Below are 22977 nucleotides of genomic sequence, written 5' to 3'. Positions count from 1 at the left end.
AGCCACAGAACTTCAGAAACTAACTGAGACCTTAAGTGATCTAGTCAAAGATCTTAATTTCAGTCGAGATATACCTAAAAACTGGAGAGATTAAGTTACTAAGAAAGTGCCACCCACCTAACAGCTTAAATCTGTGAAAGTGATTTTTACTGCTCAGACTGGTTTGCTCTTCTGTTTTGCTTTCAGCAAATCCTTTCTTTTCAGTACGTTTTCCTTTTTCCTGGATTAAAGCTGAAGGGAATTACGAGTCCTAAACCAACAGGGCAGAGCTGGATTATGCACACAGGGGAGGGCAGATAATCAGGGGAGTTCAGTGCAGGCGTCTCAGGAGACACAGAGGCCCCGAGGCAGCCACGCGCCCGACAGACCGGCTCCTTGCCGCTCACCCTGCTCCGCCTGGGCCCCCCAACCACAGCGCTGATGACGCTGGGCCAGGAATTCTCTGCCGTGGGGGATGCCCCGTGCCCTGCAGAGGATCAGCGGCCTCCACCCAGCAGATGCCAGGAGCCCCCCGTGCAGAACAGTTAACACAGTAGGCCTGACCGCTCTCCTCCGAAAGGTCAGCCCTTGGCTGGTGCATGGGACCTCCGATTTGTGGGGAGCTCCCACCATCCCCACAACTGACAAGAGTAGCTCACTGAGTCCAAGCTGTTTGTACAAACGAAGTGGTCTCTGCAGAACCCCTGCTCCCACTCTGGGAGCCTGGAATTATGGAAAGTGCCAAGCAGAGACTGCCCAGGTGAGAAGGTCCCAATAAAACCCTGGGCACAGGTCTCTAAGGAGCTGCCCTGGCGGGAACATCCACACACGGTGTCACACTTTGCTGCTGGGGGAATTAAGCATGTCCTGTGTCACCCACCAGAGAGCACACTTGGAAGCTTGTACCTGCTTTCCCTGGGCTTCACCCCATGGGCCCTTTCCCTCTGCGGACAGTGTTTGGCATCCTTTTGCTCTAATAAATCACAGCCGTGAGCACCTCCTGGGAAATCATAGAAATGGGAGGTCATCTTGGACACGCCTGACACACACCCCCTCAGTCATGACAGTCAAAAATGGCTCTCTATGGGGCTGGGCCCGTGGCGTAGTGGTTAAGTCCGGTGCACTCTGCTTCAGCGGCCCCGGGTTCACGGGTTCAGATACCAGGGACAGACCTACACCACTGGTCAAGCCACGCTGTGGCGGCGACCCACATACAAAATAGAGGAAGACTGGCACAGATGTTAGCTCAGCAACAACGTTCCTCAAGCAAAAAGAGGAGGACTGGCAATAGATATTAGTTCAGAGTGAATCTTCCTCACCAAAAAAAAAAGGCTCTGCATATTGCCAAATGTACCCAGGGAGGGGCAAAAATCAACCCCACACCCCTGTTGGGAACCACCAGCCTGGCCCCAATTGGGCCGACAGGTCTTCAATAAACGTTTGATTTGAACTGAAGCAAACTGAACTAAATTTAATTAAGTAATTTCCAGAACAAACAACTTCAGAAAAAAAAGGAAAGAAAAAGCAAAGGGTTAAGAAACTTTTTAAAATCATACAACTGATTTAAATTTAAGTAAACGCTCACAGAAGCAGCAAACTCTTCAAGTTCAATGGACTCATCTGTACTTATTACAGTTACTCCTGTCTAATGGTACACTGATGTGCCCATTAAGATGCTGGCTACAGGACAGAAACCCATACGGCCCCAAAGGGCACCCGGGGGGCCCACACAGATCCCCCCCCAATGTATGGAAATCCAGCCTCGAAACATGGCATTCAACTAAATCAGTTTCTCCGAGCTGCAAATTCTCTGTAAGAATTATTTTTGTATTTTCACCTTGATGATGACCAAAAAAAATTAGCACAGGTATATTTTTGCTCATTTCTAAGGACGAATACTGCTAAATATTTTCCAGTATCCACGTCTGTATTTAGCGGGCTAATGAGAAGAGAGAAAGACCTGAAATGTAAACCATGTAAGGCAAGCACTGTAAAATGCTAACGACAGAATCTAAGTGGTGGGTAGACGTGTTCACTGTCAAATTTTGTAAACCTGGCCACCTGCTTGAAGATTTTCACAATAAAATATTGGGGAAAAATATGAATCATGTGTCTGTACTAGATGAAGATAAACAATGCCACAATACCCTGTATAAGGGGAAGCCTCCTGGTGGTTCAAACAGAAAACGCAGTAGGAAGAGTACATAATCACCAGTGTGCCACGGCACAGACACGCCAAACCAAGATGCCCACAATTCACTCCGCATTCACCTTGAGAGACACAACACAGTGTCAAAAAGAAAGCCTCGGCTATCACATTATGTTAACCTAAATGTTATCAGTTTTGCAGATTTGTTTGTATTTAATTTGTGAACTCATTTTAGTTTTATAGTCGTATAAGCATGAGGAGTTTAGCTGTTTTTTATTTGTACTTATTCAAGTCTCATTATTTAAAACAAAGTCACCGTTGACAGCCAAAAGAAACCTTGAAAAAGAAGAACAAAGTTTGAGGATGCACAGTCATCTATTTCAAAACTTACTACAAAACTACAATAATCAAGACAGTGTGGTAGTGGCAAAGGACAGACACACAGACCAATGGAATGGAACTGAGAGTCCAGAAATAAACCTGTATCTTTGGCCAGCTGATTGTCAACAAGGGTGCCGAGACCATCCAGTGGGGAAAGAAGAATCTTTCTTACAAGTATTGCTGAGCCATCTGGATATCCACAAGTACAAGAATGAAGCTGGACCCCTACCTCACACCATGCACAAAAATTAACTCAAAATGGATCAAAATGCAAAAGTTAAAACTATAAAACTCTTAGAAGAAAACACAGGCCTAAATCTTTGCGGACTTGGTTTAGGCAACAATTTCTTAAATACAACACCAAAAGCACAAGCAACCAAAGGAAAAACAGACAAAGTGGACTTCATCAAAATTAGAAACTTTTGTGCATCACGACACTACCAAGAAACTGAAAAGACAACCGGCAGAATAGCAGAAAATATCTGCAAATCATATATCTGATAAGAGTCTAGTATCTAAAATACATAAAGAATTCTTACAACTCAACAATAAAAACACAACCCCGTTTAAAAATGGGCAAATGATTTGAACAGACATTTCTCTAAAGAGATTATATAAATGGCTAAAAAGCACATGAAAAGATATTCAATATTATTAGTCATCAGGGAAAAGCCGATCAAAACCACAATGAGATAAAACTTCACAGCCACTAAGACGGAAGAATAAAAAAAGACAGATAATCACAGTTTTGGAGAGGACGTGGAGAAATCGGAAGCCTCAGACACTGCTGGTGGGAATGTAAAATGGTGCAGCCGCTTTGGGAAAGCCTGGTAGTTCCTCAGAAAGTTAAACAGAGGGGTCTGCCCAGTGGCATAGCGGTTAAGTTCACATGTTCCACTTCAGCAGCCCAGGGTTTGCAGGTTTGGATCCCTGGCACAGACCTACACACCGCTCATCCAAGCCACACTGTGGCGGCATCACACATACAAAAAGAGGAAGACTAGCACAGTGACTATCTTCCTCAAGCAAAAGGAGAAAGATTGGCAACAGATGTTAACTCAGGGCCAATCTACCTCACCAAAAAAAAAAAACAAAAGTGAAACAGAGTGACCATATGACCCAGCAATTCCACTCCCAGGTATGCATTCAAGAGAACTAAAAACATGCTTACACAAAAACTTTTGGATGAATGTTCAGAGGAATATTATTCATAATAGCTAAAAAGTGGAAATAACCCAAATGCCCATCAACTGATGAATGGATAAACAAAATGTCGTATATCCATACGATGAAATGTAATTCAGCCAGAAAAGGAACAAAGTACTGATTCTATGCTACCAAATGTATAAACCTTGAAAACATGATGCTAAGTGAAAGAAGACAGACACAAAAGGCCACCTACTCTACAACTACATTTATACGAAACATCCAGAAGGAGCAAATCCACAGAGACAGAAAGCAGATCAGTGGGTGCTGCTGGGGGCAGGGGGTGTGAAGTCTGGGGGCAAGGATGAAAGGCGACTGCCAACAGGTAATGGGTTAACTTTGGGGGTGACGAAAATGTTCTGGAATTAGATGGTATTGATGATAGTGGCACAACTTTGTGAATATACTAAAAACCAATGAATTGTACACTTTAAAAGAGTGAATTTTATGGTATATGAATTATATCTCAATAAAAAAATAATAAAATAAGTCCACTGTGGGAGTCCACTAACAGAGAAAAATCCAGAAAGGTGATCTAAGCAACAAGTTTGTGAACCTGTCTTTCTTTCTCTGCACTTGCCTAAGGCTAGAGGAAAACATGTTTAAGGTTTTTAAAAATGTCTAATGGGGGCCTGGCCCCGTAGCACAGTGGTTAAATTCAGTGCGCTCCACTTCAGCAGCCCAGGTTCAATTCCTGGGCGCAGACCTACACCTTGGCAGCCATGGTGTGGCAGCATCCCACATACAAAATAGAGGAAGATTGGCACAGATGTTAGCTCAGGGAGAATCTTCCTCAGGAAAAAAATATATATATATTGAATGCACTTTATACATTGTCTAAGTAACAAAATTTGCCATGCCTAAAGCAAGCTTCAGAATTTGGTCCCATGCCACATTAGGTAAAACACCCACAACAGGAGAGAAACATCTTCTCTTTCGAAGAGTTCTCTTATTTCTCTAAGAATCCATAAAGGCTTCTAAGGGGACGTTTGGGATGCTTAGGGAGTGGCTGTGGTCTTCTGTAAGCAAATGATTCCTTGAGACTCATTTCTGAGACCAAATGCGAAGTGTACGTTTTTAAATCTCACCCAATGTCATATGTCAACGTCATCGTGTTTGTTTAAAGCTCACTGAGATTCCCACCATGAATTAGCACAATTTTTACACAGACTACAGCAAAAAAGCTTAGACAAAAGGCGCTGTGCATCCACGTTGCCAGCCTTTTCACTAACGCACATACCAAGAGTACAAGCCAACCACATGCCAGGCACTGGGGACATGGCAGCTCAAACACAGCCCTGGCCCCAGCTTCACGGCACTTACAAAACACCACGTCCGAAGCAGAGGGGCTGTGAGCGCATCCTCACAGCAGGGCACGATGAGCGGTGCCCGAGGAGAAGCGCAGGCCGCTGTGGGAGCGCACAGCCGGGGAGCCACCCCAGTGCTCAGACAGCGCCCCCCGAGCAAGAGGTCTTCAGGCTGAAACCTCAAGGACAAGCAACCACTAGTGTGACAAAAATGAGCAAAAAGACTGCCAGACAGCGGAGAGTGTTTGCAGCCCAGAAAAACTGAGAGAGCAAAGCTGGTTCCAAGAACTAAAAGGAAAAAAACTAGAGATGGAGAAAGTGGTCGTGTGATAGAAGGTCTTAAAAGACACTTTAAGGAGTCTAGGCTTTATCCTAAGAGCAACGTGAAGCCAACAATCAGACTGGGAGGCGGCAAGACGAGAGGAGGGAAACCAAACGGGGGCGTTGAGCAACCCCAGGGCGAGATGGCAGGAACCTGGTGCAGGGCGGGGCGGAGGGACAGAGGAGACAGACCTAAGAAATATTTAGACGTAGAACCAAGGACTTACTCCTTTGACGTAGGAAGGAAGGGAAAGGAAGGAGTTAAGGACACCACACAGATTCCTGACTTGGAAGGATGGTAGGCAGCACTGTAAATTTACTGAGAGAGAGAAACGGAAGGATAAACAGGAGGGGGGGGGGAGGGAAGGGGAGGGAGGTGGGGGGGCAGGAGGACAGGAGCCTCAAGGACCCTGTCCCGTAATGGACGCTTGACTGCTGTGACAGCCTCCACGCGGAACCTGGTTGGCACCTCACAGCACACATGGCTGAGGCGAATGCACCTTACCCTGGTCCTCTCTCCGGGAGGTCCACCTCAGCGGACAGCGGACTGTAGACAGGGATGCTGACATCGTAGCCTTGTCGGTAGGTCCACGTAGAAAAGCCACCACCAGCGAGCAAAGCCCTGAAAGCAAAGGATCTTGTCAAACAAGAGAAAGAAAGAAGGTCTTCGTTCTCATCAGCTCCGTGGAAGGGGCCAGGAATACCTGAGTCTTAGTGTCCACAAGAGCTAATGTTTACTGAGGCCCTTTCCTGGAAAGACACCTCGCTAACTGTTTCCCATTCACATGCCCTGGCTTCAGCCGCATTCCATCCCCGAGCCACCTGCCTTCCTCCGGGGCCCTGAGGAGTCTTTCCTCACTTTTCACGTTTTTAAACATCACAGCCCAGAGGACACCCTATGAACAGCCCCTCTCCCACCTTATTCAGACCCCATTCACCTCTCCCAAAGGTCAAGCCCGACTCTTAAACACATTTATGATAACCGGCCTAACAACAGGTCTGCGCGGGGAGGACGGGCTGGGCGCTCACCTCCTGACCCACCGACCAGAACCTCGGGAGACAACGGGCACAGAAAGCAGCGGTGACAGCAAAGCATCAGGTCTCAGGCTGTGCGCGTCCCAGCCTCTCTCCAGCTCCTGCCCCGAGCAATTCTTCCCACTGTCGTCCAGAGCCACGCGCGAATCACGCGGCCTCCACCAGCCACTCAGTTTCACCAGCCCAAGTCCCTCGACAGGAAGCAGAATCCAGAACGGGCCCGCTGGTGCTTTCCTTGTAGTCCCCCTGCACTAGCTTTTCTTCTCCTTAATTAGAAAGCCGTGAACACACTGTGGCAACCGGACCCAGCGAGCAGGACGACGCTTCATCAGAGAGAGGAAGCGGGAGTCCATCATGCCCACTGTTCCTGCCACTCCATCCCTGGGGCCCCACACCCATCGGAATCACTTACGGGGCAGAGTCCTGCCAGTTCCACCCACTGCACAGTCTGAGCCAAAAACGTCTGAGCTGAGAAACACACTTTTTGCAATATGGATGGCTACCAATCCCCTCCCTGGCCTGATGACAGCCTACACTCCCTTCTAACATGACCAGTTTAAGTTCAAAGACTTTCAAACCAACCCTGGAAATCCCACTCTGTTTGTTTAAGCTTTATGGAACCAAGAATTGGCTGGTGAGGTAATATGCAGGCTAAAACCTCTCCAGCTGCCAGTCTACTCTGTAAACTTAATAACCATCCTCAGTACCAACATGTGGTCTGATTTTCCTGATTAGCATTCAGCAGTGAATCCATCCGACACAAACCTGGGCAGGCTCCATGACGCTGATGGCAAGCAGACCGCAGGGGCCCCCTCGACCTCTGTGCAGAGCAGCAACATGGATCCAACACACAGGCACCAGGCACCCAGGTGAGCCGGGCGGGGATGACTAGGCAATTACACCCACGGCCCAGAGGAGAGGGGTGGGCGGTCGTGGGCAGACTCTGACCAGCCTTCACTGCTGCTCTGTCCCCGGAGCCCTGCACGGTTATTCTGTTCAGGGGAAGGGTGGGGTTACGCCCCGGGAGCAGGAAGGCCCGCAATCTGAGGCACACCTTATGCCACAGATCGATCACACACGTGCTCTCCATGCGTGATCCCGGAAAGAGCCACACCTGCAGTTAGTCACACGAGTCCACCCAGCCCTGCGACTGACAGGCCTTCAACTCTAAGGCACTGGATCTCCTGCTGCCAAGGTTTCCACAACATTCTAACAGAGGAAACACTGCAAGGGTCCCTCACTTTGCAGAACACGTGTTTTACATTGACTCAAAAGTGAGCTTTTGAGAAGCACATTCTGTTTTCCCATTACGTATCCCCAAATCAGAGACCAGTTCCAAAGCTGCGACGGGCTGAGTGGAAACCCTGCAGCTGAGAAAGAATTAATGTGGCCATCAGACTCGCACCAGGCCAAGTGGTGGTATCACTCCACGTGTCCCCAGCACGTCTCTCTGTCCCCAAGCCCTCCCCACACCTTGTGTACTCCACTAGCCCTACTCTGGGTAGATCTCCTGAGCATTCACAGCGCCTGAACACACTTAAACCAGGCATGTAATCAGGCCAGCAAATGCCTCAAATACAAAGCCTCAGCGTTTGCAAAGAAAAAAAAAAGCTGACCAATTCTATTGGGCATCCCTATTTGTTTACTGCATCAAACAAACTATAAAAAGATATTTATGAGACAGGTAAGTTTGAACAATGGCCAGATAGTTGGTGAATATTTGGTGATATTAAAGAATTATTGTTAATTTTTTAGCTGTGATAATAGTAACTGTAGTTATGTTTTGTAAAAAGCCGTTATCATGCAAAGATTTAAATGGAAATATTTACAGATGTAATGACATTAACGTCTGGGATTTGCTTCCAGATACCCGGCGGTGGGTAAGGAGTCCAGAAAAATGGAGACTGGCCCTGAGGGCCGATAACTGAAGCTGGACGGGGGTACGTGTGGTTCCCTGTACTAGTCTTTGTTCTTCATAAAGGTTTGAAATTTTCCATAACAAGTGTAAATAAATAAATATACACCCACACAAAAGTAGAAATTTGTGAGAGATACGTGCAAAGAAAGGGTAATAAAAGTCCAAGCAAATGGGGCTGGCCCCATGGCCGAGTAGTTAAGTTGATGCGCTCCACTGTGGTGGCCCAGGGATCACGGGTTCAGATCCCAGATGCAGACCTACTCCACTCACCAGCCATGCTGTGGAGGTGTCCCACATACAGAAAAGTAGAGGACGATTAGCACGAATGTTAGCTCAGGGCTAATCTTCCTCAAGCAAAAAATAACAATAAAACAATAAAAAATACAAATCCAAGTAATAATATTACAGAACATACCTGAGAAAACAACGATCAATAAAGTGAGGCAGTGATGAGATACAATTTGCTCCCACTTAAGATAAAATGGTTATGTGTATACATATATGCGTTTGTGTATAAATCCATAGGAAAGAAGACTAGAAAAACACATAGTACTTGATGGTATTTGATAGAATGATTAGCTCTCAGGAAGGGAGTGAAAAGAGAGGAGGGTTTGAAAGCATATTTCTACATTTTACTCCTTATACTCTTGCATATTGTCCCAACCTTACACAAAGAAGGTATCTGTGTATCATGTGTATGACTTTAAAAATTGAAGAGAAATAAAACCAGGTGTGAGCAGCATAAAACATGGATTCGCTGAGCAGACACCTCCTTCAGTCCTGGTCCTTGCATTTCCCAGAGTAAAATAATTCTAAAGTAATCACACCCACGACTTTAGATGTCAGGAGATCTTAGCAGCAACCTAATCTAGTCTGTTTTCTAATTTCCGAATCATCTGATATGGAGCTCACGGTTCTTGCCTCCTCTGAATTCAGGAGCAAGCACAAAGGATAAGAAAAATTAACAAACAAAGCCACTATTCCTCGCCCCAACCAGAAGACCACCTAGGTTCCAAAATGAAATTTCCCACTGCAGAGATAAAGGAGGACTCCACAGTGATTCAGGACGTGCTAGGGGATTGCCTATAATCACTTACAAAAATCCACGCACGGGGAAAACGATTTAACCTCCTGGGCCTTAACACCTAAGCCTCGGCAAGAACTTAAACTTTCTCCCGCCTGCTTGACACTTTCCTGCAGAGAAATGAAACCGCATTTAACATGTGCACTTGATAAAAATAAAACCCTTCTCCCATGCACATACATATACCAAAATGTCAGCAAAAAGTGAAATGGCCCAAACAGAAATAAGCCCTTCTCCAAATAAACCCAGAGCAGCAGGTGAAGACATTGCCTTCCTTACAGCTCCTTCCCTTCTCTGGTCTCTGAAGCATTCCACTCTCCCGGGACAACCAAATCCACAAAGCAGGGCCCGGCAGGAACCCGGGGCTGAGAGCCAATCAGGGCCCCCTGTGTCCGGAAGGTTTCTGCAGAACTTCTGCAGCCCGACTGCCCTCTATCGTCCGAGACGGTTCCTACACCGAAGCTGAAGGCTGGTCCTCGGTGTCTGTCTCTTCTAGCAATGATTATATTTCCAGATAGAAACTCAACCGGGACTCTCAAGAATCACTTAAAGCAAAGAGGGCTTAGATTTAATCTCCTGGGGAAAAGCCATCCAAGCGTAGATTTTCATAAATGACAATGTTAACCTCTAACGAGCTGGGAACACAGCTGGCCTCCAGCCATTCGCTGACCTTCTTCAGTGACAAGGATTTTGAGAGGTAAACACCGACTGTAATACATCTGGTTGTAAACAAGTTCATGTATAAACTCACGACAACCCTTGGCCTTGAGCATTGCCCAGGACTCTCACCTTGGGCCCATGCTCTCTGTTCTCAACTGAACCAAGTGCTGGGGAGGAGCCTCAAGCAGCACCTCATTCCCGAGCTTTCCAGTCCACGCACAAAGGGCCGACAGGCACAGAGAGCGAGCCCACAACCACAACCACCCCAGGCACATCTGCCTGTAGGAAGGTTTTATTAGGAAGGAAGGAAAGAAGTGGGCGAGGGGTGGGATGCGGGAGGAGAGAAAGAAACACAGGAAGGAAGGAAGAACTCCGCTGACTGAAACAACAGAGCGGAGGATACTCCGAGTGCCCGTGTCCTGACACTGCGGCTTTGGGTGTCCCTTCCCACATGCACGCCCTCATCCCTCAGTGAGCTGCGGCTCTCCTGTTGGCAAACGCTCCCAAACTCAGAGAGCTGACCCGAGCCTCAAGGACCCGGCTGCAGGGGGTGAGGTGGCGCACGTAGGGCAGCACAACCCAGGCTAAGAAAAAAGATGGGTCTAAGCAGCTGGGCGAGAACATAAGCTCTACCTGGTTCCCCACGACAGGCTTAAGCAGGTCTCGCACTTCCAAGTCTTGAGGAGGACAATGCTTTATTTTAATGAACAATTTCGATAACAAACTGTGTCCCAGCAGGCTTAGGAGTATGATTTTCCACAGACAAGAGGGTCTCGCGTTTACTGAATCCTCAGAAGCCCATCACAGGGACGCCCCCAAGCGCGCCTACCTGTCTCTGGGGACGTCCAGGGCCGTGTTGTAATCGGGGGGACCGCCAGGCAACATGTTGAACAACAGGTGGTTTGTACCTCGATCCCACCTATTAAGAAATTAAACACGTAGAAGTCACACGTCAACTATGAAGACACAAAACCAAGAGTCAGTCACCGGATGACGAGCAGCAAGGATCCCCAACCCAAAACACGGCCACTTCTCGGGCGTGCAAAGAGAATTCCTAGAAACCCCAGCAGGACAACAGGCACCAGCCCGGCCCCTCGAAAGGAAAAATGGGTGGGCGTCTACTTCGAGTCTGCCCACTACAGAACTGCTCATGACAACGAAAACTATCTGAATGTTCACCATTTCGTCAAAGAAACAAAAAATAAATAAAATACAGAAGCTGAGTTAAATACACTATGGAACATGAGTAAAATGGAATACATTTACAACCCTAAAAATTACATAGTAAAAATATAAAATTATTTGGAAATATATTCACAGTATAAGGAAAAAAGGCAGCAAAAGAGTATTTACTGTGTGATGCCATTCTTCACAAAAATGTATATATACACACGTATATGCATATATTACTATATAAAATATGTATATATGCATATGTATACATTCTATGCAAAATTTATGCATATTTTATGCAATGTGTATATAGATGCATACATAGATTTTTTCACACAAAAGATGACTGAAAAGTAATACTAAAATATTAATAATGATTCTTAGAGGCCGGATTATGGAATGAATCTTACATTGTCTTTTGTGCTTACCTGTATTTTCAGACTTTTTACAGCGAACACGGATTACGTAACTAACAAAGAAGGGAATATAGTATTTAAATTTAAAAGGAAAAGTATGGGAAGACGAGCTATCCTTAGTTTGTAAATCCTAAGAAGCTAGGAGCCCAGGGCGGTAGCACCGATGGCAGACCGCTTTTCACTGGTTCAGAGGCCAGATGCTCACGGCGCTGGCCTCCTGCTCCAGCAAGTAGCTCATTCACGTCCCCTCCCACGAGACAGGAGCCCACAGCTGGAAGCCACTCGACAGCAGACCGCCCCCTTCTCCCTGCCCGCAGTTCCCTGAAGGACTCGGCTCCGGTCTGCAGGAGTGCTAGATACCTCGAGAGCTGGGCCAGCGCTTGTGCTGTCTCCTTAATGCGGAGCGCGTTCTGGTTAAGCACATCGATGGACGGGACAAACAGGCAGGCGCGGTTGATGTCGTCGGTATAGTAGTCACTGTCTGAGATGGCCGTGAGCAGCTCGTTATACTCCCGGGAGATGGTGTTGCTGACTGGGACGCCAGAGTCATCCACGTACTTTTTCAGAGAGTAAATATACACCTTGATCTTATTCTTCGGGTTGAAGCCGCAGCGGTAGACATCAAAACACGTGTGCATCCTGCAACTGAGATCGCCCCGCTCGGGGATGGGGCTGTCGGCTGGCAGCCGGACCACGGGCACGTCGCGGATGCTGCGCTTCTCCACGCTCCAGTCGTTGGAGGACTCGATGGAATGGGGCCAGAACTGGAACACGCCGGTGGCAATGAGGCCCAGGAGGACGATGGAGAAGAGGGTAATGTAGTAGATTCGGTGCCTGGTCTTCATTCTCGGGATGAGGGCCGGACCCCGGAGGTTGTACTTGACCGCCGCGCACATAATGACCCAGACAGCCCCCTCCTCGCACTCCTGGGTACGGGGTGAAACGAGAAAAGCGAGCTGTTTAGGGTGGCAGAGGACACTTGAAAGGACTGCTCAGCTTCTAATGCGCCTCCTTCTTTCCCTTAAGTGGTCCGATGTAATAATGGAAAGGGATTTTTGAAAAGGGTTTCTTAGGCAAAAATCCCCTATAAACATATACAAACATGCATATTGGTACGTATGAATATATGCTATATTTAATACTACAAACACTATTTAATGTAAATACTGATACATAATATAAAAATATAACTTTACACTATAAAGTCACATTCACTGAAAGCATAAGCTGGTAAACACGTGGGGCTTAGGAAGACCGGTGCTGACCAAGGGAAAAAATCCAAAGTGAAACAGCCAAAGAGAGCGGCTTCGTTTCGTTTGCAAACACTTGCCTAACATTAATTGAGGGTTCATCTGGACAAACTTGGTTCTTCTCAGCCAAGTTCTTCTCGAACACTTGTTATGCTACAATCTGTTTGCACCCATCTCTTCATTCAGCCCTCTGCTGAGCACCCACCACGCACCGCGACGCAGCCAGACCCCGCCTGAGAGGAACTTCTAGTCTAACGAGTGAGCCGCGACAAACACAAGAAAATGCCAAATGTGAAAACGCCACTGAGAAAGTATCGATAAAGTGCCAAGGGGTATTAGAGAAGAACAGAGGAAACTTGGATCTTTCAATACACCTTGATGTTTTACAGTGAAGGGGACAGGTGACTCATTTAGATGGAAGGAGGGAAGAGAGGAATAAGGAGGGAGGGTGGGAGAGAAAGAAGGGCAGTGCAGCGGGTCACCTTCCAACGCTGCTTCTCCTCGGTGAACGTGCACACCACTTTTCCAATCAAAGATGGAATCTGTTTCCCTTCCCCCTGAATCTGGGCTAGCCTTTGACTTGCTTTGGCCAGAAGAATGTGGCAGAAGGCTTTTGGGGCTTCTGAGCCCAGGTCATAAGAGACCCTGTAGCTGCTGCTTTCATCCTCTTGGAAGCCAGCCGGCATGCCTTCAGGGCGCCGAGCTCCCAGGGGAAGGAACCTCAGGGAGAGCCCAGTGGAAACGGTGTGGAGCAGCCATGCACATCCCCACACAGCTCTGCAGACTGCAGAATCGTGAGCTCACACACGACTGCTGCTGCTGTTTTCAGCCACTAAGTCTGGGGTTGGTCTGTTACACAGCAACAGGTAATGAAACAGCCAATGGGCATCACTGACTGATACAAAGGAAATTCTTAGTCCTCAACTGAAAATGCAAGGTTCTCCTGTAGATCACAACCTAAGATCCTTACCAAACAAACCCACCCCAACTGGGGCCTAGACACTGTGGGGTGTGGGGGGAGCAGAGCCTTGCTGTCCTTGCATCACGTGTCACAGACTTACCATGTTCCTGCCACAAGCTACCTTGGCTTCCACGTGTGACAGTCCCAATCTACAAAACGGTCCCATTCTACTCACTGATCTTTCAGAGAAGCTACTAATATAAAGGGAAATAACTGAAAAGCTCATAGACCATCTAAGGTTTATCAACCATTGTCACTTTAGCTAAACGGAGCTCCCCCTGGTCACTGCCCACAGGGTAAAACTGTTTGCTGCCTAGCTAGGGGGGAACCGCCCAGACTTGAAGGTGCTGTCGCTATCAGCTTTTGGGTGAAATGCGCTCAACAGTCATGAATGATTTCGACTTGCATCTCTGAGACCGTGAGCTGGAACAGAAGAGACGGCTTGTCAGGGACTAATGTACGAATGTTCATACATTTTAAGCTTAAAGATTGTCATCTTTGGGGTATATACATCAGCCATTCAACATATGCTAACAATTCTATGACAGAAATGCAGGCATGACAGCTATTTCATTTTTTCTGTCATTCTAACAACCAATAGCATGTCCCCAGCCTGTCCCCCACCCCCTACCACATCCAGGCCCCCGGAAGGCTTTCTTGCCATTCTGTGTGTCCCTCCTGCAGCTCGAAGATAGGAGGGTTCGGGAGAAATGCACACGAGGAGCTGCACCCACCAGTGCCCCAAGTTAGAACTTCCAACAGGCTCTCAAGGTCGATTTATATCCTGAATCGGCGGTTCCCAAATGCCCAAAGGCTGAGAACTGCACGAGGAGTTTGTTACAACAGAGCCCTGGCCCCAGCAGGTCTAGAAAAGGATCCGTCATTTTAGCCAGCTCCTCGGGTGTTTATTTTGTGAAATCAGGTTTGAAATCTTTACTAAAATCAGACAAACTACTTTTAACACAGTAGCTTTCAAAGGTTTTTTTAACCTAAAACCTACAATAAGAAATACACTTTACATTGCGATCCAGTACAGACACAGGTGTGTGTGTGTGCATGCATGTATCTGAAATAACAGGTTCGCAAAACAATGTTTAACCTCAGCACATCGCCACAGGACACACGATGAACACTACAGCTTTCTGTTCTATTAGTCTATTGCTTTTTAAAAAAATGCTGGCCATAATCTACTAGAGCAAATATACCACCCAATAATGGGTCACCCAGTTTGAAAAATACCTACTTTGCATATTTCAAAACCGGGATTAATGGAATAAAAATAGTATCCACACATGAGTTTTTACAAATTTTCATGAGTTACAGATTATCTATAAAAAAGGTATTATCACAACAAAATAAATCCAAAGATAATCGAAGAAAATAAGTAATAAAAACACAGAAATTAATTAATTAAAAAAAATAAAGGTGCTGGCCCAGTGGTGTAGTGGTTAAGTTCACACACTCCACTTCAGTGGCCCAGGGTTGCCGGTTGGGATCCTGGGCACAGACCTACACACTGCTCATGACGCCATGCTGTGGTGGCATCCCACATACAACACAGAGGAAGACTGGCACAGATGTTAGCTCAGCGACAATCTTCCTCAAGCAAAAAGAGGAAGATTGGCAACAGATGTTAGCTCAGGGCCAATCTTCCTCACCACAAAATAAATAAATAAACAGGATCAACAAAGCTAAAAGTTGGTTTTTTAAAAAAGACAAAATTGACATTTGATATAATTCTGGTAATATTAACCAAGATAAAGAGAAAAAGAGCACAAATATGCAGAATGAAAAGGGGAACATAACTGTAAATGCTGCATATATTTAAAAGATAAGATGATATCAATGAACTTATGTCAACCCATTTGAAAACTCAGCTGAAATGGAAAAATTCTTTAAAAATGCAACTTCTCAAAACAGTCTCAAGAAGAAATAGCCAACGTGAAGAGTTCTATAACATTAAAGAAACTGAATCAAAAGTGTAAAAATCGGGGCTGGCCCCGTGGCCGAGTGGTTGAGTTCACGCACTCCGCTGCAGGCGGCCCAGTGTTTCGTTGGCTCGAATCCTGGGTGCGGACGTGGCACTGCTCATCAAACCATGCTGAGGCAGCATCCCACATGCCACAACTAGAAGGACCCACAACTAAAATATACAACTATGTACTGGGGGGCTTTGGGGAGAAAAAGGAAAAAATAAAATCTTTTAAAAAAAAGAAAGTGTAAAAAATCTTCCTATAAGGAAAATTCCAGGCCCAAAAGATTTCCCCAGCTCTACTACACATTGAAGAAACAGCAAATCCAATTTTACACAGATTATTCCAGAGCTCAGATAAAAGCGGGAATACGCCCCAGCTTATTTTAGTAGGCTAGTATAAACCCTAATACCAAAATCTTAGACAAGTGGTTCTCAAAGAATGGCCTGGGGACTGCAGGGGGTCCCCACGACGTTTTCAAAGAGTCTGACCTGTTTTCATAATACTGACATTACTTTGTCACTATCATTTTCCACAGGCTACATGCTGTGTCTTATTGCAAAGACTGAATGCAGAAGCAGATACGAGAATCCAGCTGTCTTCTGTTAAGTTTTCCCAAACATAATGAAAGACATCAACTCGCAGATTCAAGATGCTCAAGTCCAAGCAGAATACAGACAAAGAAAACCCCACCTGAATATGTCAAAGTAAAACCACTAAGAAGAAAGCCGAAGAAAAATATTAAAAGCAGCCAGAGGGGAGGAAAGTCTACCCCAGGAAGATTAAAAAGCTATCCGTAATAGGCAAAACTATAAAATATTTACAACACAATAAAGAGTATCTGACTTCTGGGCAGAAACTGATTTCTGAAACAAAATACAAAAAGTGCAAGCCATAAAATGATAAATTCCGTGTTACAGTGAAGAACTTTTGTTCATCAAAAGACACCAAAGGACATAAAAAGACAATCAAACCAGAGGATAATTATAATACATACAACCAATAAGGACTAGAACCAGAATCAAGAACTCCTGCACAGCCATAAAAACAAACAAAAAACAGCAAACTGAACAAAAACTCAAGCAGGAATTCACAAGAGGAAACAAAACGGGACATACACGTCTGAAAAGAGGGCCAGTCTCACTAACGGTCAGGGAAAGTAAAACCACAATGAGACATTTTCTACCCAGCAGCACAGGAAACTGAAAGACCCAGACACCACAAGCATTGGCAGGACCCTGTGCCACAGGAACCCCCCTGGGAGCAGAGTGACCCGGCTCCAGAGGCCCGAGCGCTCAGCAGAAGGCTGGAAAGAAGCGGGGGCTGGTAACCAGCCAGTTAGAGTCCTAGCCATCACATTTTGCTTCCTACCTGTTACAGTCTGGGTCCCCCCTCCACCGCACCTCCACAAAACCCAGAAAAGCCAGAGACAGGGATGGCGATGCCGGCAGTTTTCCTCGGGAGGTAACAGCAGAAATTGAGAGCACAGAGCAAGAAGGGAGAGCCGAGGGAAAGCCAACGAGGTGAACGTATGAAGGTGGTTGCTGCCTGGGCAGCAGGCTCTCAGGGCTGCTGGGAACCCCCTGAAGAACCACGCAGAGGACGCCTTGTCCCTCAGAAGATGAGAGGCTGGGCACTGACCTCCCCATGCCTAGCCACTATTGCTTGAGGGCCGCCTGGCACCACGATGAGCTCAGACCCTGAAGTCAACAGCGCTCAGAGGGTCCGGCGAGTATCCTTTCCTTGACCTCCAGTTAGTCGGATAAAGAGCTGCGGTTCCCTCAAGCAACCTGGGGAACACTTGTCCATGCTGGCAAAGACACTGCAGGGTACTTCTTCAAAGTGATCCAGCCTCTCCCTCAATCCATGGGACACAGATCTGAGAGCTCACACCCGAAAACCAGACGACGAACAGCGATTTTCCCACTGCGGCAGCTGACACATCAGCCTTCTGCCTGCCGGCTCCTGAGTGTTTTCTGGGCACACAAGTCGAGCGGTACCCTAGGCGGCTGCCCAGCTCTACTGCCCCTGGGAACACCATGCTCTATTAGCACCACAGAGAGTCAAGACATGCCGGCTGAAGGCTGGGCCTTGCCGCCCGCACAGGTACTGTCTACCTGCCTCAAAATCCCATCGTCCTCACAGACACCTAGGAACCTTATGTCACATCTCGTAAGCCATTCCCAGCTTACAGAGGACAGCCAACACTGAGCTTCTCAAAGGCACTGAGAAGGGCCCTGGTCCCTCACCAGGCATCCCATTTCACCAAAGAGAAGGGAGGGCACCCTCCTGGGGACATGCGCAGATGCTGCACCTCTGGCCTCGAGAAATAAATCGAACTCAAGGCCCCACCTCCCTGACCCTTCTCCCTTCCTTAACTCTCTGCCAAGTCAGCTCTGACCCGTCCACCTCACTTACTGGAGGCCAGGGTCCTCAACCTCAGCGCTACGGGCAGTGGCGGCCACACAATTCTTTTTTGTGGGGAGATGTTCTGCACAACATGGAAGGTTTAACAGCATCCTTGGTCTCTGCTCAACAGAAGCCAGAAGCAACCCCTAGCTGTGACAACTGAAAATATATCCAGACATTGCCAAAGACCCCCGCGGAGGCAAAATCTCGCCCAGCTGAGAGCCAACGGCATCAGCCATGGCTGTGGCCAAGTTCAGGGAGCCCGCCCAGCAGCAGAGGACAACGCGCTCTAGCTGTCCTTGCCGGGTCACTAAATCCTGAAGCATCAGAGAATGTTCCCAAGGCCGCGACTCTCTCCCAGCCAGCTTTATAGTCCGCCACTGCCCACTGGGTCTAACATCCTCAAGATTCACTCCCACGTGCGTCTCCCCAGTTCCTGCTGGGTCACACAAGCCAGTCCTGCAACTCGTCCAGCACAAAAGCTATTTCCCCGGCAGACGGGACTGGACTTCCCCACTTGGGCGATGCCGAGATCTGAAGGAAGGGGCAAGATCTCGAGAAGGGTAAGCAGCATCTTGCAAGGCATCCGCCTCAGGCGAGGTCTGTGCACAGCATCCAGGCAGGGGGAGGTGGATGCTTCTGCGGGCCCAGAGGATCTAAGGAAACCTGTGAGTTCAGAGTTCCCAGTGTTTCCACCCGAATGTCTGCATCCCCAGGCCCAGGGTCCCACTTCTTCCCTATCACAACCTGCCAATGCTGTGCACCCCGCTTCCTCTGCAGTGCTGCCGCAACTAAGATCACATGCTGGGCCTGCTTTTCGACTCAGCCAGCCCTCCAGCTGCAGGAGACACTGCCACCGGGCCCTCTGTCTCGCAGTGTGGGCATGTGGCTGATCTGACCCGATGAGACCTCAAGGCCTCAGAGGGGGAAAACAAGAGCAGCCAGCTCTCCCATCCTGATCACTGCCCCTGTCCACACACGGCTCCAGAGCAGCCAGCTCCCCCATCCTGACCACCGCCCCTGTCCACACACCGCTCAAGAGCAGCCAGCTCCCCCATCCTGACCACCGCCCTCGTCCACACACTGTGCCAGAGCAGCCAGCTCCCCCATCCTGACCACCGCCCTCGTCCACACACTGCTCCAGAGCAGCCAGCTCCCCCATCCTGACCACCGCCCTCGTCCACACACTGCTCAAGAGCAGCCAGCTCCCCCATCCTGACCACCGCCCTCGTCCACACACTGCTCAAGAGCAGCCAGCTCTCCCATCCTGATCACTGCCCCCATCCACATACTGCTCAAGTGCCAGAGCCAGCGCCGTCCCTTCCACCTGAATCTCACCCCACCCACCGCTGGCGGGGGTCCCACGACGGGAGGTGAGGGCACCAGGGGCCATTGACACCTCACTGCCCGCCAGTAAGGGGGACCTTGCTGCCGTCTGAGGGCAAGCGGTCCCAGTGTCAGAAGGCAGTGCTCAGGGCCTGCTTTCTAGACCCACTTCTATCCCAACTGTCTCAGTTTACGTTCCGCCAAACTAAGAAAAAGTGACATGGGTGCAAGCGGCTGGCGGACTCTGAAAAACGCACCTCAGGACAGTCCCCCTGAAGGACAGGAAGCTCTGGCTCCCATCCACCAGGGCCCGTCCCCTGGATGAGGGGGGCAGATGAGGGCTACGCCTAGAGACATAAACCCCCATTTCTAAGGTTGCTGACACAGGCTAAACGAGCTCCGGGGAGTTTGTGCCAAACAGCTGGGAGATACGGCGAGCGTCTGAGAATAAAAACTCAGTAGAAGAGACGAGGGCAAAAGCCTTCAAGAAAAAAGGAAAGGATGAGAAACGAAAACAGCCCCCTACGAAGTGCTCTCGAGACAGACCTGCTCTGTGAGCGTCCCCAGACCTTCCACACTCCATCACAGCGCTGGCCACACCATATTAACCAGGTAAGTAACTGCGAGTCTGTCTCCTCTTCTGGTTGCAACTTTTGTAGTCAAGAGTTTTTCATCTCTGCTCCCTATTCCCAGCACCTAATCCCATGTCTAGGACACATTTCACATCAACATAGTGTGCCTATCCCTCCCAGTTCCATCAGTGCACACGCTGTCCAGGGCCCATGTTTGCAGTTCTTATATGATGATGAACTCTGAGTATTTTTGTTCTTGAATTTAGAGTTTCCAAAGGGGAAAAAAAATATCACTAGGTACTTCCATAGACTGAATTTTCTGGCCCCACCCCTGAATACCCTCCTCCCTCTACACGGAGCTTCCCTCAAGAGGACAGACCAAAAGAAAGCTCCTTCTTTTTTTTTTTTAAGGATTGGCACCTGGGCTAACAACTGTTGCCAATCTTTTTTTTTTCCTGCTTTATCTCCCCAAACCCCCCCTCTACACAGTTGTATATCTTAGTTGCCGTTCCTTCTAGTTGAGGGATGTGGGATGCCGCCTCAATGTGGCCTGATGAGCGGTGCTATGTCCGCGCCCAGGATCCGAACCCTGGGCCGCCGCAGCGGAGCGCGCAAACTTAACCACTTGGCCCCAGAGCCGGCCCCAAGAAAGCTCCTTCTAATGAATGTTTATTCCACGTAACAACATCACCTGGATCCAACAAGACGTCACAGCAGAGCCCCACAACCTTTATCCTCCTGGAAACACATCGAACGTGCCCCTGCGACACAGCGCAAGCCTCTGGCTAGCTGTCAAGCACTGAGTCACCGGAAAAATCTGTTAACCCCACTCTGCTGTCAGGATGAGACGCATTTTCTGTTCCTGGAATTATTTATTCTTAAAATTTGCCTGAATGAATAAAGCACCTTTCCTTGCTGCTTCAGGCTGTACCCAACCCACTTAGTCCAACGTTCTGAGTCGCAATCTCGTCTTTTTAAGCTTTTTAGAGAAGCCCTCACAGCTGAACTCCCAGGGCCACTACTACGTTGGAATTTAACCCAACTGTGCCTGAAAACAAAGGAACTAAATATTAGCAAAAGCAGGAAAATCTGTGATTCACTGCCTTATCTGATAGCGTTTTTATAATTAAAGTCATGTTATGACTAACCGCCCCCAAAAATGGTTTCCAATAAAAAAAATACTGTGCCCTTCGGGATCAGCCCAGTGGCACAGTGGTTAAGTCTGACCGGCTCTTCTTCGGTAGCCCTGGTTCCAGAGTTCAGATCCCGGGCATGGACCTATACCACTCGTCAAGCCATGCTGTGGTGGCATCCCACACACAAAACAGAGGAAGACTGGCAACAGATGTTAGCTCAGAGTGAACCTTCCTCACCAAAAAAAAAAAAAAAATACCGTGCCCTTTGATTGTGGGAATTATACTATACATTATAGAATGCACATAATTAAATAACTAGCAACTAAACGTTACTGAGGACTGACTACATGCCAGGATCTGTTTCAAGAACTCTGTGTTAACTTAGTTAATCTTCCCATCAGTGCCATGTGACAAGGTAATTATTACCCTCCTTTTACAGACCGGGAAAGTGCAACAGCAAGGCTAAGTCACTTGCCCAATGTCACACACCTAGAAAATGCCAAAGCTAGGATTCGGAGGATGGCAGCTGCTCTGGAGCAGCACAACCTGACAAACCCAAATCTGTCCATTCACACCCGCCTCCAGGACCAACAGGCTTCACCAGCGGAAGTGAGAAGGACGGAAACGGAATCACCTGCTTTATGACCGTGACTAGCCTTTGAACTCTGAAACTGACAAACCCAGCCTAGGTGAAGTCGCGAGAGCACTCACCTGACATAGAAGGTGAAAACGGACATATTTCTATTTCAAGACATCTTCAGACCAACAAGGACCTACCCTTCTAGATTAGCACTTTCCGGCAAATTATTCGAGTCTGAAAACTGCATAGACAGATCCGGTTCCCACGGCCAGGAGGAAAACTCGAAATGCCTCTGAGCTTCAAGCAGATGCCCAGAGCCACCTCCCCCCCGGCCCCCAGCTGGAGCACAGAGTCCCACCTCTGCCCACGGCATCCAGCACTGCCTGGGACGCCACAGGCCGCGGCGGAGCCCAGAGCGCAAGGAGTCCCCGGGGGAGGAACACAGCCCTGTCGCCCGAGGGAAGGAGGTGGCAGCGGGGAGGGAGGGGTCCCGGGGGAGGGTGGCGCCGCGGGGGAAGGAAGCAGCAGGGTCCGGGGAGAAATGGCAGGGGCGCACGAGTGGACAGGAGTGCTCCAGGGAGACAGGTGGGAAGCAAAGCGGGGCTGACCAGGGGAAGAGGCGGTGGGCGATCCAAGCGCCCCCGCAGCGGGAATCACGTGCGCGGCCCGGGGGGTGGGGATGGGGTCGCCCCGCGCGGCCCGCGCTGCCCCCGCCGCCCGGGAGGCCCGAGCCCGCCCCTCGGCGCCCGCCGGCCGTCCCGCGCCGCGCTCACCTCGGCCACGGCTGCCTCCCGCTCGGCCCGGCGCTCGGTCACCGGCTCATGCCGCGGGGCGCGGGCCACCGCCGCCGGGGGGGCTGCGTCTGCGCCGGCGACCGGGCTCGGCGGCTGACACCGAGCGCACTGCGCATGCGGGAGCGGCCCGGGCCCGCGCCCCCTGGCGGACAGGAGGAGTCAGGGCACCGCTTAGGGCCTCCCGGGCCGGCGCGCGACTCCCGGGCTCCACGGCGACAGTCCCGCAAAGACGGGCAGCCTCGTTCATCATGGAAGACACCGCCCACGGAAACAACGAGACAGCGTGCTTCACTTATAAAACTGTTAGGAAACGGACACAAATCTAAACGTTTTATTGTAATCGGTAC

The 22977-nt window shown here is 48.8% G+C and overlaps 1 protein-coding gene across 2 annotated transcripts in view; it reads right to left on the bottom strand.

Moving 5' to 3' along the window:
- Window positions 1-22768, bottom strand: part of EXT2 (exostosin glycosyltransferase 2) — a 145584-nt gene extending 122816 nt beyond the window's left edge. Inside the window, exons 1-4 of one of the 2 annotated variants that reach the window (XM_070564874.1) lie at window positions 22610-22768; window positions 11990-12555; window positions 10870-10959; window positions 5849-5965 (exon numbers count right to left, since the gene is read on the bottom strand). In XM_070564874.1, coding sequence (XP_070420975.1) covers window positions 5849-5965; window positions 10870-10959; window positions 11990-12525 — 743 coding nt within the window. In that variant the 5' untranslated portion in view covers window positions 12526-12555; window positions 22610-22768. Of the gene's footprint in view, window positions 1-5848; window positions 5966-10869; window positions 10960-11989; window positions 12556-21967; window positions 22549-22609 lie in introns of those variants that run through there. The other variant, XM_070564875.1, reaches the window with a different exon arrangement.
- Between the last annotated feature and the right edge of the window lie 209 nt (window positions 22769-22977).

This window comes from Equus przewalskii, chromosome 11, assembly GCF_037783145.1.
Source record: "Equus przewalskii isolate Varuska chromosome 11, EquPr2, whole genome shotgun sequence".
NCBI classification, from domain to species: Eukaryota; Metazoa; Chordata; class Mammalia; order Perissodactyla; family Equidae; genus Equus; species Equus przewalskii.
The sequence above is the reverse complement of the archived record's forward strand: the minus strand, read 5'-3'. Positions and strand labels throughout refer to the sequence as shown.